General features: G+C 29.6%; 1 protein-coding gene across 3 annotated transcripts in view; it reads left to right on the forward strand.

The window, feature by feature from the left end:
* The window catches only part of LOC142330294 (uncharacterized), a 298,879-nt gene that overhangs the window by 242,403 nt on the left and 40,505 nt on the right, over positions 1-15,971 (forward strand). For 2 of the 3 annotated variants that reach the window (XM_075375505.1, XM_075375507.1), the window contains exons 10-11: positions 1,400-7,658; positions 13,275-13,331. In XM_075375505.1, the coding sequence (XP_075231620.1) occupies positions 1,400-7,658; positions 13,275-13,331 (6,316 nt within the window). The remainder of the gene's footprint in view (positions 1-1,399; positions 7,659-13,274; positions 13,332-15,971) is intronic. The other variant, XM_075375506.1, reaches the window with a different exon arrangement.

Below are 15,971 nucleotides of genomic sequence, written 5' to 3' on the forward strand. Positions count from 1 at the left end.
AAGCAGATTTAAAGTTCAGAATTTTTCTGCTTCTGAAAGATTATTAAAGTCTTAAAGGTTTTTAAAAATGATTAAATTATATACAACAATGATTTTTAACAGAAAGGTAAAGAAATAACATTTTATTTCTAAAAGATATGACTGCATTAGTTTGAAGCAGATAAAAATCTAAAATAGTGTCCCTGTATTAAAGCATTATTGAGTACATAATTATTAATTACATATTAATGTTAGCAAATATAAATATTAGTAGTAAAATTTAATCTTCGAGAGCCAGTTATTTTTGACTTCTTTAGTATTTTATATTTAGACATTTAATGATGGTCCTAAATCTAGTGTAGTTTTGATTTAATCAAGAAACAGATATTTGTGTAAAACTCTAAACTGCATCTATTAAAACCTAATGATTCTACAACATATTGAACATCTTAAAGAATACAATCTTGAAAATTAATATGTGTAAAGTAAGGATAAATGTCAGCATTCCAAAGTGATATTCTGTAGCTGGTTCCTACAATCACTAGAGTTAAATAAGCTGATTGTAGTTCGTTACATGCTGTTGACATCTTTTAATCGCCAATGACTGATAGCAACCAGCCACTTAAAAAAAATTAAAATTGAAAAACCGAGTAGTTTATAACAACAGAAAACAAAGATTCTGAATGCTTGCTCTTTTATAGAATCATGAACTTAGTATAATTGAATATTGATTTGTTTTATTAATAGTTTAATTATTTTTGGGTATAGACTGTGGTAAAAGATTTAAATAATGTTAGAGAAATTTTTATAATTAAGGAAAAATTTTCAGAAATGCATTGATGGAAGTACTGATGCTAACAAGTATCTGAAGTTTATTACACTTTATTCCATAAAATTATTATTAATTTAGTTATTTATTAGGCAGTTCATGCCTAAGCGTTTGCTTTTGTGGCTGTAATGAGGTAATAAAATTAATGTTCAATTATAAACAAGGAAACCAACCGTAGTTCTAAATGTCAGTTACTCACCATATGAGCACTGAATTCAATACAAACAAAATTTGAGAATAGTAACTGCATTTTTCCTCCACATTCATTGTAAATATAAGAAAGGAATGACACTAGAAAATAAATTTTTGTACAGAATTTATCGTGTCATTTAAAATAAAATTAAAAGGAATAACTTAAGTTAAAGTGACAGCAAAAATATTAAGAAAAAACTTAAATAAACTATAAAAACTGTTTTTCTTGTTACATAGTTCTGAACTGATTGCAGTATTTCTTTTGTCTACAAATTATTAAAAGCTTATGAGAAAGAAAACTTACATATTTTAAAGAGTTTGCCAACTAAGATAGTAATTTCAATTTACAAATCATGTTTCTATTACTACAGAATTTTATTTATTTTAATTTTGTTTCAGGTACAGTTTAATGCAAATGTGTTGGCGGGATGAGAATCAAAGAGCTACATTAGATCATGTCATAGCAATGTTAAAACACCTTCAGGTATCAAGAATTTTAGATTCAGAAGATGATTTTGAACGTCGTTGGGAAACATTAAAACCAAACACAATACCTGTTACTGATAACCAAAAATTGGATGTCGTTACATTAAAAAGCGATTTTGATTCTGGTGTCGATTTAGATGTAAAATCAGCTGATCTTGATATATCTAAAAGAAAATCATCTGATGTATCTCCTGCCACTACTTCACCTCAATTATCAGTTGCAAGCAGTTCTGGGGGTGATTTTTTTACTCCATCGGCTACTTTAAAACGACAGTTGTCTCCGAGTTTAACTAATCTCAGAGGTTCATTAGAAGACATTCCAGTACAGATTGCCACATCTGAAGAACATTCTCCACAACATACTCATACACAGAGCGATACAGAACAGTTTGATTCATGGTTGAAAGGTGTCGATACAACGAATGAAGAGGATGTTAAATTTGTTAAAAAAATATCAGAAGCAATTCGTGATTTAGATGATGCATTAGCTTTAGAAAAGACATCATCATCTTCTGAAGCATCCAGTAAACATGGAAGTCCGATAAAAGAACCGAGTACTTCTGATCAGAACCCGACTTTAGATTTTAGATTAGGGTTAATTACTAATATATCACAACTTGATAGTTTACAGGATGATAATTTAGGTATTCGACAGGATTCATCATCTGATACCGAAGAAGAAACGTGGCGAGGTCGTGTCGAAAGGGGTGAATTTTCAGAAAAAGTAAAAGAAAAATCAAGAAGTGTTGCCGATTTAATGATATTAACTCATATTGAGAACAGCGAAGGCAGCGATGAATCAGATTCTTTGCCTTCATTAACACGTCAGTATTCGATTGAAAAATCCCGTAGACTCGGGCATAATCGTCCAGGACCTTATTTGACTACCATGACTACTATCGGTTTTGGTAGTGAGGGTAATATTAGAGGGGCTGTTCTCGGAGAAGAATTTCAGGAGTCTTTGAAACAGCTTCAGAGTGCCTGGAAAATTCGAGATGCTGAATCTAGAAATGCATCTTTGACTTTAGAAGATATCAATAGAATTCCTGCTCCACAGCAGACTACTAAAGGTGAAAATAGAGAGGTCAATTTTTTAGGTGACGAAGCCTCGGAAAAAGAACCAGATAAAGAAAAAAATTTAGAAAGTAGTTCAGATTGTAATAATGTAAATAATAGTGTAACTAGTCATATTGAAGATGATGATAGATTTAAAAAGTCATTTAATGAACATCTAGGAGAGCTTGTTGTGGAAAGTAAAGAAGTTAAAAAATTATGTGAAAATGATAATAGTTTAACTAAAATTAGTAATCCTGTGAACAACACAAATGAATCTTTATTAAATGATTCTGAACATTTGTTACCTCAAATACGTAATGAAATAAAAAGTGAAACAGTAAATAAAGAAAATAAAGATGTTGTGAATAGGGTGCCTGTTAGATCACAGTTAGTAAATATTTCTCCTGATTTTGCTTTTAATAAAGAATTTAAAGACAGTATTTTTGATACTGTTCAGGTAATAGAGAATGAATCATTATCTAATAAGCTTTTAACTGAAAATTCAAAGAAAGATGTCGATGCAGTGAAAGAAAAGGAAATGAATGTTGAATCTCAACAAAAAATATCAGATTTTGAAAATAATGATTTATTTACAAGTAAAGAAGTAAAAGATAGTCTTATCCAGTTTTTAGAAAATGAATCTTTATATTCCCACTTACTTTTAAAAAAAAATTCAATTGAAGATAATGATTTAAAAGAAAACATTAAAATTAATATTGAACAGCAACAAAAATCATTAGCGTTAGATAATAAAGAGTTAAGTTGTGAAATAGAAAAAAATATTATTAGTGCTGCTCCATTGTTGGAGAAAGAATCTTTAGATACTAGTTTACTACCAAAAAAAAATTCAAATGAAGATTTACAAGAAAATTGTAAAGTTAATGTAAAATGTGAACAAACGTTACTAGAACTAGAAAATAAAAAATTATTTACAAGTCCCGAGGTAAGAGATAGTATTATTAACACTGTTGAGTTTTTGTGTAATGAATCTGAACACCAAAGTTCATTGTTAACAGATAATTCTAATATAGGTGTGGATTTAAAAGAAAACAATCAAGTAAATTTAGAATTTCAACCTAAGTTAGAAAATGAAGAATTATTCTTAAAGGATCTTGAAGAAAATGATTTATTCTGTTCTAAACCAATCGATGAAATAAATTGTTATTCTAAGGAGTTAATTGATGAAAACTTACTTGATAAAGATGTATTAAACTCTGTTGCTGATTCTAATAATATATCGGTACAAGAATTATTAGATTCCAAAGAAACTTCATTGTCAGAATTAGAATCATCATCTCAGAGTTCTGAACAAGTTACTACAGTAGTTGAAAATGACTTAACTAAAACAGATGAAAGTAGTGAATTAAATTCTCCATGTGATACTGCAAAAAACATTCCACAGATTGTTGTAACTGAAGTAAATGAATTGGATATGAGTATTAATGAAAACAATATTGAAAATATTTACCCAGGTGTTAATTTCAAACCTAGAAAATTCCGTATCTTAATTTCAAATGATATTGATACCGATACAGATAATGATAATGATAGTATTGATGGGGAAAATAATGAAAATGATGATGGTAATAATTGTGATCAAGATAAATTAGAAGATATTTTAACATCAGCAGTTAAAAATAGGATGAAAAGAAGTATTGAAAATGAAGGCAATTTCTTAGAAGATTTTGAAATATCTGATATAGATCTGAGAAAATCATTTGATTCTAATTCTGTTAATATTTATAATTTTAAAGAAAAAAATTGTGGTATTGATAAATTGAAATTATCTAATCTCGAACCAAAACATGAAACAATCGATAGCGCATGTACTTTGAATAGTTCAAATATTTCATCCACTAATGAATCTAATAGTAATAATAATATTTCTGTCAACCAGTACTCAGTAATACTCGGATCGTGTGAAGATTATACTTTAGATTACTTTAAAGGACTTAAAACAACTAATGGTAAGCAGATGAATTGTAGTGATATTGATTATTCTAAAAATGATTCAAATGGAACTGATGAATGTGAAGTTGAAGATACTGATAAAGATGATAATATAAATAATTGGGATAGATTTTTGACAAACTCATTAAAAGAACGTATGATAAATGAAGACTCATTTAGAAATATTCAATTTGATCATAACCAGCATCTTCAGCAACAGGGTCTAGATAGTTTAAGTAGTTCTCAAACTGATATGACTAGTGAAGATACAGTTATTGAAGATCAGAATGAGGATGAAGTCAGTGAACGTTTGAATAAAATTAATTTAGATTTCTCAGATAGAGAAAGTAATGTTGTTCATGTTGATAATTGCATTATTAATAATGATTATCAAGACAACAGAGATATCTTTATTTCAGAAAATATAGATAGGAATTTTAATTTGTACAATGATTATTCTAATCAAGATAGGGATATACAAATGAATGAAGTCAAAACACGTTTAGAGAATGTCGCCAAATTTTCAGAGGGTTTTAAATTAAAAAGCGAGGGTGGTGCTGATGATGAGGAAGATGAAGGTAAACTATTAACACCTGATGATGAAAGAAGTAGCGATTCAGGTTTTCGTGACAAAGGAAGTTTAAGTGAAAGCGTTGAAGATGCATGCGATGAAAAATATAATCTGGAAGATATAGAAGCTGAATTAGAAGAAGCTTATACTAAAAAGGAATCCAAGTATTTTGCATTACAAGATGAAATCAGTTCATCTTCTGGTGAATTTTGTGCTCAATCAAATTTTCCATCAAACAGTTGTACTCTTCAGTGTTCAAACGATACATTAGTGGATTTAGAAGAACCATCCAATGTCGATAACAGAAAAGAGGATGAACACGAAAATAATACTACTAGTAAAACAGTTACTGAACCTAATTCAGAAGAATCGGATGAAGTTCAGTGTTTATCAACATTTAATGAATTTCAAGAAGAAAAGACTACCGGTTGGTATTTACATCCACCATCAAGTAATTATGAATCAACTGAATCAAGCGGTTGGTACCCTGTACCTGTCGCTCAGGATTCAAATCGTGATGATACAAGTTACGTTTCTTTTCATTTAGATGAAGAATTTGTTACTGCTATTCGTAATGAATTAAAAGAAAAATTACCTTGTGCTCAACAACAAAGTATAACAAGGAAGGATGGTGAAGAAGAATCTACATCCCCTGAAGAAGAACGTGCAGATATGGTTATCGAATATGGAAATTATCCTGTACCGTTATCTCCTATTCTTGAAGAAAGAGAAAGTGTTAGTTCTAATCAGTCTTCACTAATATTGGATCTACAAGGTAGTAACGAAACATCTGGTAGGTCGAGTCCTGTTTTGTTATTAGAACGAAGAAACAGTATGACTGAAGCATCAAAAAATTTTGAAGAAGACATTAAAATAGCCATGAATCTTTGTAAATCAGAAAGTTTAGAAAGTGATGATGCAGCTATAGTTCTTGTAGATCTTGAAGAAAAGAAACAAATGAAAGTAAAAGAAGAATATCAAGAAGATTGTGATGATCTATTGATTGTTGATACCGAAACTAATGAAGCAAGACTTTTAGAAAGTCCACGACCGAAATCACACTTGGCATTTGTTAGCGGACAGAAAGTAATAGATAAAAGCAATTTCCCAGAAACATCACCTTCCATCAATACTGATACATTCACTCCAGATAGTATATCTCCAGTGTCAAGTAGATCATCAAGAACTGGTGTTGCTTTATCGTTTTCTTCAACAGATACTGGAAATCTTTCAAATTTTTTATCACCATCATCATTACATTCAGAATTTGTCGATAGCGGGCCTCCAAGTTTACCATTTGATCTCGGGGAGACTGGTGATGAAGTCGAACAGATTTCAATTGGACCTACTAATATTGCAGCAGAAATAATTGATGACCTACATGAACTTGGTGTTATTAAAGATTATGATATTAATCAGAAAAATTCTGAAACTCCTATCAGTAAATTAGATTTTATAAGTTTATCATCTAATAAGGATGATACTTTATATGCAAATGACATTAGTAGTAATAAATGTATTGAAAAAACAGAAGAAGTTGTTACTAATGATAAAAGTAATAACCATAACAGAGAGAGTGATGTTTCAAAGCAAGAGATTTTGTTAAATTTACCATTATTTGAAGATTTAAATCCTGAACACGATAACAGTATTAATAAGTTATCACCCAATTTTTCATTAGATGATCTCTTAATTTCAGACAAGGACAGTTATATTAAAAACAATCCCCTTGATGTGTTAGAAAATTCTAAAGCATTAGATGATTCAGAAGATTGGTTAAAATCAGTCTTATTCCCTTTAACTAGAGTCTCTTCAGATTTAGTTATTGAAAATCCTAAAGATATTGAACATTGTTTGCCAGTTACTGTTTTATCAAAAGAAAGTTGGCCATCTAGTGATGAACTTATACCAGAATCAGTTCAAATAGAAAAACAACAGATTCAGGAACAGGAAGCAAAAAAATCACAGAACTCTGAATGCAACAGTGATTCATCTGTACAAGATTCTGATAAAAAATGTAAAACATTAGATTTAAATTCTACATTAGCATTATCTTCTCCTAATTTTCCCTTTGGCCCTGATAGTAATAGTTCAATGGTCTCATCATTTTCATCAACACCAACTTTTGATACAACTAAAAGTTTAGCTGACATTCAAATGTCGTTAAGTATTTCATCGAATGATGGTGAAGATTCAATAAAAATAGTACCATCATTAAGATTTTTGGCAAGTGAAGTACTAAGAATAAATAAAAAAGTTTTAACTCCATTACCAGCTTCAACTTCATTAGACAATACAGTCCAGTCGAAAAAAATGAATAATTTGACTTTAGCTCTAGATACAGCAGAATTGCAGTCGAAGGCTCCTATGCCTTCACCTGAAGATGCCGATAAAGGTACGTGGAGACCAACTATTAGCCAACTTCTTGATTTAACTAATCAGAATGATCATGAATTAGAAAATGATGATTTGATGACTACATCTTTTATCGAAAGAGATTGTGATGGTGATAGATACACTCCTGATTGGGAAAGTGATATGTCTGATGCCGAATCAGAGGATCATTCGTCTTCAAGTGGAGAATTTATCTGGAAGGTAAGCTGATTTATTGATAAATATATATGTTTTAATTTTGTTAATCTTTGTTTGCAAAATAATAATTGTTTATATTTGATTAATATTCTCTCTTTGATCAATGTTCTTCTAATTGATTGTGCTGAAAGTTTTATGTAATATGATAATAAGCAAAGTATTTTCTCTAATCATGCTGACCAATTATATTTCTTTATTTTATGTAATTGTTTTTTGCGTTGTTTAAGGTTTATCAGCTTAGTAAAATTATCACGCTTGAATCGAATAGCATGCCTAATGGCCAAAGTTTAGACTGAATTAATATAAGTTCTTATAATTTCTGAAGTTGGTTCTGTAATATTTTTATTTTGTTTTTTTTATTAAATTTCAAGCGTTCTTACTTATTTAGCTATTTACCATTAAAAAAATGAGTCATTGAATTCTTGACTGTGACTTCTGTTCTTAGGCATATATGAGTATATTTCAGGATTTATATAGATCCATGCTACTAGTTTGGTATGTTCACAGTCGTCAATATTATTTTCTTGTTTATTTAAAATGGTTAATGTACAGTTCATGGTGAATATGTTTGTTTAATTTTCTGTTTTACAGATCCATTTCTCCATCCCTTTCTGCTCTGAAAGATCTCATTTTTACAATATTCATACTACCTTGCAAGTAGTGTGAATTTGTTTAAAAAATTAATATTTTAATTCCAATTTTTATGCAATTACATAAGCTTTATTCTTGTTCTTTACATTTATAATTGTATTACTGAGTGCAAGTTTATTCTGTAATATTTGAAAACATAGATTCACATCTGATAACATTTTGAAGCTTGGGTACAAATTGTATGCCCACAATTTATTCATATCACTAAAACCTGAGTATAACTATTATGTTTAAAATAAAATAATAGAATATTGGATAATAGCCTTATTTTTGTTCTTTGATTTTAAAAACTTGTTTATTGATAGATTTCAGTTTAATCATTCAGTTTGTGACCTATCTAACATTTAGCAATTAATAATATAAATCTATTGACTGATATTATATAAATATTTACTGATATTTTGAGGTTTCACAGCATATCTTTATATTTTCCTTTTTTACATTGTCTTATTGTTTGCATTTTTTTAATGATGAATAATGTTTAGACTGTATTTAGAAACACTAAATAAAATACAGTACCAGAATTAACATTTTTTTAAATAATTGATTCAGAAAATCATAGCAGTTATCTAGTTCTCATGATGTAACTAGAATGGCATTATGATTTTCTTTAATTCTAAAATTTAGTGCATTGTTTTTTTGCTTCATTTAAACTCTACATGTACAGAAATTAAAAAAGTAAATATTTTTTATAAGATGAATTTAGCCAGGTTTTCCAGTTGTACAAGATTTAGAAATTAAGGTTTCAAAATATTGAGGAAAAAGTGATTAAATAAAAACATATAGTTTTCAAAATAAAGAATCTTTTTCTTGTATAGGACATTAAGAAGTTTCTAAAAAATAAAAAATGCAGTAAGGTTTGTTATATAATTACTTATTAAAATATAGCATTAATATTCAATATACACGCATTTAAAACACACTTGGTGCAGCATTGTTTTGTGCGAGTGGAGCACTTAAGGCATTTCCTAAAATATTTAAGATGGAGGCTGTACATCAACAGTTCTAATCTAAAGTCCACTGAAGAATTGCTGCTACTAATTAGCTTTCATAGATACTTTGGAATAATTTAAAAGCATTATATGTTTTACCATCTTGTTCAGAAAATATATTTTTTAATATTTTCTGAACAAGCTGTCAATTTCTCACATATGAGGTCTGTTCAAAAAATACGTAGTCTAACGTCATAAAACAAAATGTACTTTATTTAGAAGTTACTTGTCTGGGTCCCCTTTAAAGTACTCTCCTCCCCGACGCTCACTTATCCCAATGGTATTTCCACTTTTGGAAACATTCCTGGAACGCTTCTTTTGTGATGTTCTTCAGTTCCTTCGTCGCATTTGCTTCAATCTTGGGAATCGTTTCAAATCTTCTTCCTTTCAAAGGTCTTTTGAGTTTGGGGAACAAGAAGAAGTCGCAAGGAGCGAGGTCAGGTGAGTAGAGTGGATGGAGAAGAGCAGTGATCTAATGTTTGGCCAAAAACTCACGATTTCTAAGGGCTGAATGTGCTGGAGCATTGTCATGATGAAAAAACCAGTCACCATTCTTCCACATTTCTGAACTTTTCTGCCGAATAGCGTCTCGCAGATGTTTGAGAAATTCAATATAGTAAGTCTGGTTCACTATGGAGCATTGGAGTAGGTACTTGTGTGGACTTCGCCCTGAGCATAAAAAAAACTGTCAACATTACCTTCACATTGGAACGAACTTGGTGAGCTTTTTTTCGTCTGGGAGATGTTTCACCCACACACTAGAACGATTGAACCTTTGTTTCGATCACACAAGATTTGTCACCTGTTATGATCCTCGACAAGAACTTTTCATCTTCTTTTGAACGTTCAAGCAGTTCTTGACAAGCCTGGAAGCGATGGCCTTTTTGGTCGCCCGTCATCAGGCATGGAACAAATTTCGCAGCAATGCGGTGCATCTTCAATTTTTCGCTCAAAATCTCGTAACATGATTCAACAGATATCTCACACTCGTCACCAAGCTCTCTGATGGTCAGACCATTTGCCTGAACCAGGGTGTTGATTTGTCTATGTGTGAGTCGTCAGTTGATATGAAAGGACATCCAAGACGCTCATCATCTTCAATCGACTAACGACCATCTTTAAAACGCCCATGCCAATTAAAACATGTTGCACGCATCATAGCAACGTCGCCGTAAGCCGGCTTGAGCATATCAAAACTTTCACTCACAGATTTTCTGTGTTTAACACAAAATTTCACATCAACCCGTTGCTCGTTCAAATTACTCATTCTAAAATCTGCCAAATAAAAAAACACACTTTACAAACAATCGCGTAGCTAAGCAACCAATATTTGCAATCATGCGTTGTAATCAGCTGATCTGTATGAACATGGCGACACCAAGTGGATTTGACCGGAACCAACTGGACCCGAGCAATTCAAACAGTCTACGTATTTCTTGAATAGACCTTGTAATTGTACATTTAAACAAAATATTTGATGAAAACAACATATTAAATGAACAAACACAAAATAAATGAAACATGTATACATACTTAAAGGATTTTCTAACTTTTTTTAACACAGATGCCATTAACAACAGTGCTACATAAATTGGAAACCACTGGAAAATGCTGTTAGCTCTTAAAGAACAAGTTGCATTAATTTGAAATTGAATTATTTTTCATTTGTTTAATAAATAACTATAAAAAAAAAAATAAAGGAAAATTTTTCTCAATTTGTTTTGCACAGCAGTTTTTATTATTATAGGTAATGTGTAAAATGTATACATATGTTTAATGTATACCTTATTAAAAATTTATTGTTTATATTGTTATTTACTCTATTTCTATTTTTATCTGTTTCCATTATATATCTATACAAATAGAAAATTCATTCATTCATAGTTTTCTTCCATTAGGACAGGTCCTGTCATGGCTGCTGCTCTCCACCTTATTCTATCCTTTGCTAACAGCTTTGTTTCAGCATATTTTCTTGTTTCCATAATCCCATCCAAGATTTGATATCTTGGATACCTTCTCATATAATGTCTTAGCAAGTTCTTTTTTCTATATTCAATAACATTTAGCATTTTCCCGCTCTCTTTAATTCTTCTTAATACTTTCTCATTTGTTATGGTCTTGCTGTCTGACATATATCATTCTTTACCATACCCACATCTCACAAGCCTCAATTCATTTTCCGTCTGCCTTTCTCATTATCCATGTTTCGGCTCCATATAGCATCATACTCTAAGTAAAACATCTCATTAATGTGTTTCTTAACGCTAAGTTTAACTATCCACACAGCAGTCTTTTTTTTTTATTAAATGTCTCCTTACTTCTTTATATTCTTGTTTTAATCTACTGTGCAAGTCAGGACATCAGTTATAAAGTTTCCTAAATACTGAAATTTCTTCACCTGCTCTTAAACTTCATTTCCTAACTAATGTCAATTCTCTCCTCTTTTCCACCTAATACCGTACATTTTGTCTTCTTTATGTTGATCCTCATACCCTGACATTCGCTTGCTTTGTTTAAGTCATCAAGCATTTCATTTAATTTACTTAGTTCTCCACCAGTACCGCCATGTCATCAGCATAACATATGGATTCTATTCTTCTTCCCCTGATCTTTCTTCCTCTTATCTCATTGAGATAGCATTTAATTATCTCTTCCAGATATGTACTAAACAGTGTTAGTGACATGCAGCATCCTTGCGTAACTCCCCTTTCAAATTCCTATTCTTCCTGTCATTTCATCTCCTAACTTCACTTTTATTCTCTGGTGTAGTACAGCTCTTTTATTACCCATCTCTCTTTCAAGTTACCACCCTTCTTTTTCAAAATGAACATTAATTTATCCCATCTAACTCTGTCAAACGCCTTATCTTTTCGATAAATGCAACATACACACTCTGCCTCCTTTCCATGTATCTCTTACCTATTACTTTTAGCAGCCTTATAGCATCACTTGTTCCAACATCTCTTCTAAACCCGTACTGTTCTTCCTCATCATTGCCATCCAAATTACTGTGCATCCTCTTATTTAGAACCCTTAGTACCTTAGTTGCATGTGATATTAGGCCAATTGCTCTATGATCTTCACACTTTATATTTCTTTAATTTTCTATTGGTACCATAATTGTATCTCGAAAGTCATCCAGGCACTTGCCTTCTTCAAGTATTCTATTGCATAGATCTAATAATAACAGTTCTCCTGTCTCTCATAGTACTTTTTTATAGCGATAGGAGCAATAGAAGATTTAAAGTGAAAATTATTTATAAGCATTGATCAAAGAGTTAATAAAAATATTTTGTTAATAATCAAATTGATATAAACTAAAATAATTTTGAATAAGATTTTCGTTAATTATCTTAAAAAATGATTAACGAAAATTAATTTGAAAATTACGTTAAATATAAAACAGTTTTATTCACTTGTTCTAATTTTTTTTATATAAATTTGTCTTTTTAAGTATATTTTAAAGTTGTTTTGACTGTTTTATTAGAAACATATTTGACTAATATAAATATTTTATCATCAGATTGATAAATAGATTTTATTTGTGAATGTCTAACTGACATTTTATAATGTTTTGTGAAAAGATAAACAAATACATTCTTATGTTATGTCAGAAGGTTTTACTATATGTATTTGAGTTTTCAAGTTTATTTAAAGATAATTAAATCTTGGGTTATTATTTAGTAGTTGTGCTTCAAAAATATGTTACTTGTGAGTAGTACTTTTCAGTTACAGAACTATCAAGACTGTAACACTTGTTGTTTCCTGTAAAAATAAATGTAATTAGATATTATTGTTTTAAATAAATTATTTCCTTGTGTATATTTTATAGTAGGTTGAGTTTTATTTATGTTCTCGTATTTTTATTGTACTATTGCACCTATATGTATGTGTAGTGATTGTCACTCTATCTCTGTTTTCTTTCTTCTTTCTGTTCTGTTTTCTATTATTCGTTAAATCTTCTTCTTCCACCAAGGATGGTGATAGGGAAGAATCAATTAAAGCAAAAATGGCAACTGCATCATATGAAGAGGTATGTGTCATTACCCATCATCTGTTTTTTTACCTTTCATTCTTTTTTGTTTTGATCTAATTTGCTTCTTATTATTATTATACATTGTTTAACTGTTTCATCTGAATTTTTTTGTGATTATTTTAATAATCTCTTTTTGAATTGCTTGATTTTTTACTCAAATAAACTTTTGTTTTTTTGTATGTATTTATTAATCATAATACTTTCTGTAATATTTTACTAAACATTTACTGTATTTTTAATGCTTTCTGCTATTTATAAACAGTATAATTTGACTTATTTATTCTATATATGTTCAGTTATGTAGTTAACTTTTTTTTTAACCCTTCAGTTACTGAATCATTGTACAAAAATTTATCTTTGGGACCGATTAGTTTTATTAATTTATAGACAGAAATTTTAAAAAATCTAATAACCAGATTTGTTTAACATGTTTTCTATATATTTTTAGTTATTGTTTTAAACATTTTCATTCATTTCCAAGTACTAGCTCATGCACACAATTACTGTCTAGTATTAGGATCATTCGCAATTGAATATTTGGATTTTTACATGACAAATTTTTTTAAATTTATATATCATATGAAGTTTTAAAGAGACCAATTTGGAGAGAAATAACTTAATACCATGAACCAGCAAAACAGTTGGTTTAGTTATTGACTAATCATTTATACACTAGGACTGTTTTGAAAGTATTATATCAGTATTAAATAATATTCAGTTGGCTGTGTGAAATATGCATACTCAAATATTGTTCAAAAATGTTATACATTATGTCTATTATACCAATATTAACAGTATTTAGTGTACAAAAACGAAAGTGGTACTCATTTGGTAAAATGTTATTTTACTCATTGTGATGAAAACATGGGGTCAAAGTAAACGAAGGGTCACTGCATTTATTTATTGTTTTTATGATTTAATTTTGCTTAATTCATATTGAGCTTACTAAAATCTGTATATTTGCTTGCTTTTTTTTAGTTGTTAGTAAATTTTGAATTAATGTATCTCTTCTATTTATCCTTTAGCATATAAAACTTGTTTTTGTTAGCATTATTGAAGGTGTAAAATTGAAAGTAAGTTATTGTTGTTTATAGAAATTGAAAATAATTGTTTGTCAGTTTCACAAAATACAACTGATTCTGGGAAGCAATTGGTAAAAATACAAATACTTTTGACAAGATGCAATTTCACTTGTCATTTAGTAAAACTTTTTCATAAAATTTTAAGGGCTGTAAAGTAATATATAGAATCTAGAGAAAATTTAATATATTTATTACTATTATTATGCATCTCTGGATTAACCTGTAAACTTAATCAATTGTTTGAAAAATAAATGTCGCAGTCCAGTTTAAATATTTAGGAAAAATAACTAGTAAAACCAGGATAAAGAAAGCAGCTTTTGAAATTTAGAAATCCAAATTAAAAACAGAAAGAATCTTTCTATTAACATAAAATTGCAACATTTCAATACCACCTTCAAACCAGTGATCGTATACAAAATTGAAACAGCAGATCTGACTGGGCTAGAAAATCTCCTCAAAATCAATAGGAAAATCGAAAGGAGAATCTGCAGTCTCAGAAAACAGAAGAAAGGTACTGACTGAAATCAAATAAAGAAATTTATAAAAGCCAAGAAAATTTATAAACCGCAATTAGAAAAAGAATATTAAAATTCTGTGGACCATGATCTAAATGAAACCAATAAACTAAATAGTCAAACTAAATAATAGGATTTTTTGAAAAACTTTTGGAAACTAAAGAGTCAAACAGGATATGTAAGCAATGAAAGAGAAACATCAAAACTTAAACATAAAAGAGGAGGACGTTTGGGTAGAATGAAGTTTAGAAAAATATTTTATTATGTAATGGCTCTTGTGGATGAAGTAAAAAAGAATACCAGAAAAAAATAGGACAGAAGGAGAATAAAATAATTATTAAAAAACAAAACACCCAACTACTAATTGTATACATCCACCTAGAATAATTATGAAAAACAGACAAAAAATTGTTAAACTTCTTTTCTTACAAGCATTTTTTCAGGATATGGTAAGTTAGTCAGCATTATGACATTTAATATTACTTTTACATTTTATGCTGTATTTGGGTCTCTCTTAGTCTTAAGAAAGTGGAGGCCATTAAAGTCACTATCATATATATCCCTACACAGGCACCTGATTACAACATACGATATAGAAGTAATATTAAATTTCACAGTATTGACTAACTTAACTGTGTCCTGAAAAAATGCCTGTAAGAAAAGAAAGAAAAACTTGTTTAATGATTTTTTGTTTGTTTTTCATAATTATTCTAGGTGGATGTGTATATTCAGGTTTATTATTTTTTAATAATTATTATATTTAGCCATTTTTGTTGTTTCCATAACTTTACCATTCATTTTAATATCCATACAGATATCGTATTTTTCACTTGCCAGGTCTGTTCAGAAAATAACCCAAACTTTATTTTTTTAAATCTTTATTATTAATTTTACAGATTATTGGTCCTTGTTCCCTTCAAAGTACTTCCCTCCCCTTATTCATACACTTTTCCGGTGTTTACACTTTGCGAAGCAGTCCTGGATAGCTTTATTTGAAATGGCTCTTAATTTCATTTGAAAGGTCCATGATGAAGTTGCCT

The sequence above is a fragment of the Lycorma delicatula genome, chromosome 9, assembly GCF_047948215.1.
Source record: "Lycorma delicatula isolate Av1 chromosome 9, ASM4794821v1, whole genome shotgun sequence".
Taxonomy (NCBI): domain Eukaryota; kingdom Metazoa; phylum Arthropoda; class Insecta; order Hemiptera; family Fulgoridae; genus Lycorma; species Lycorma delicatula.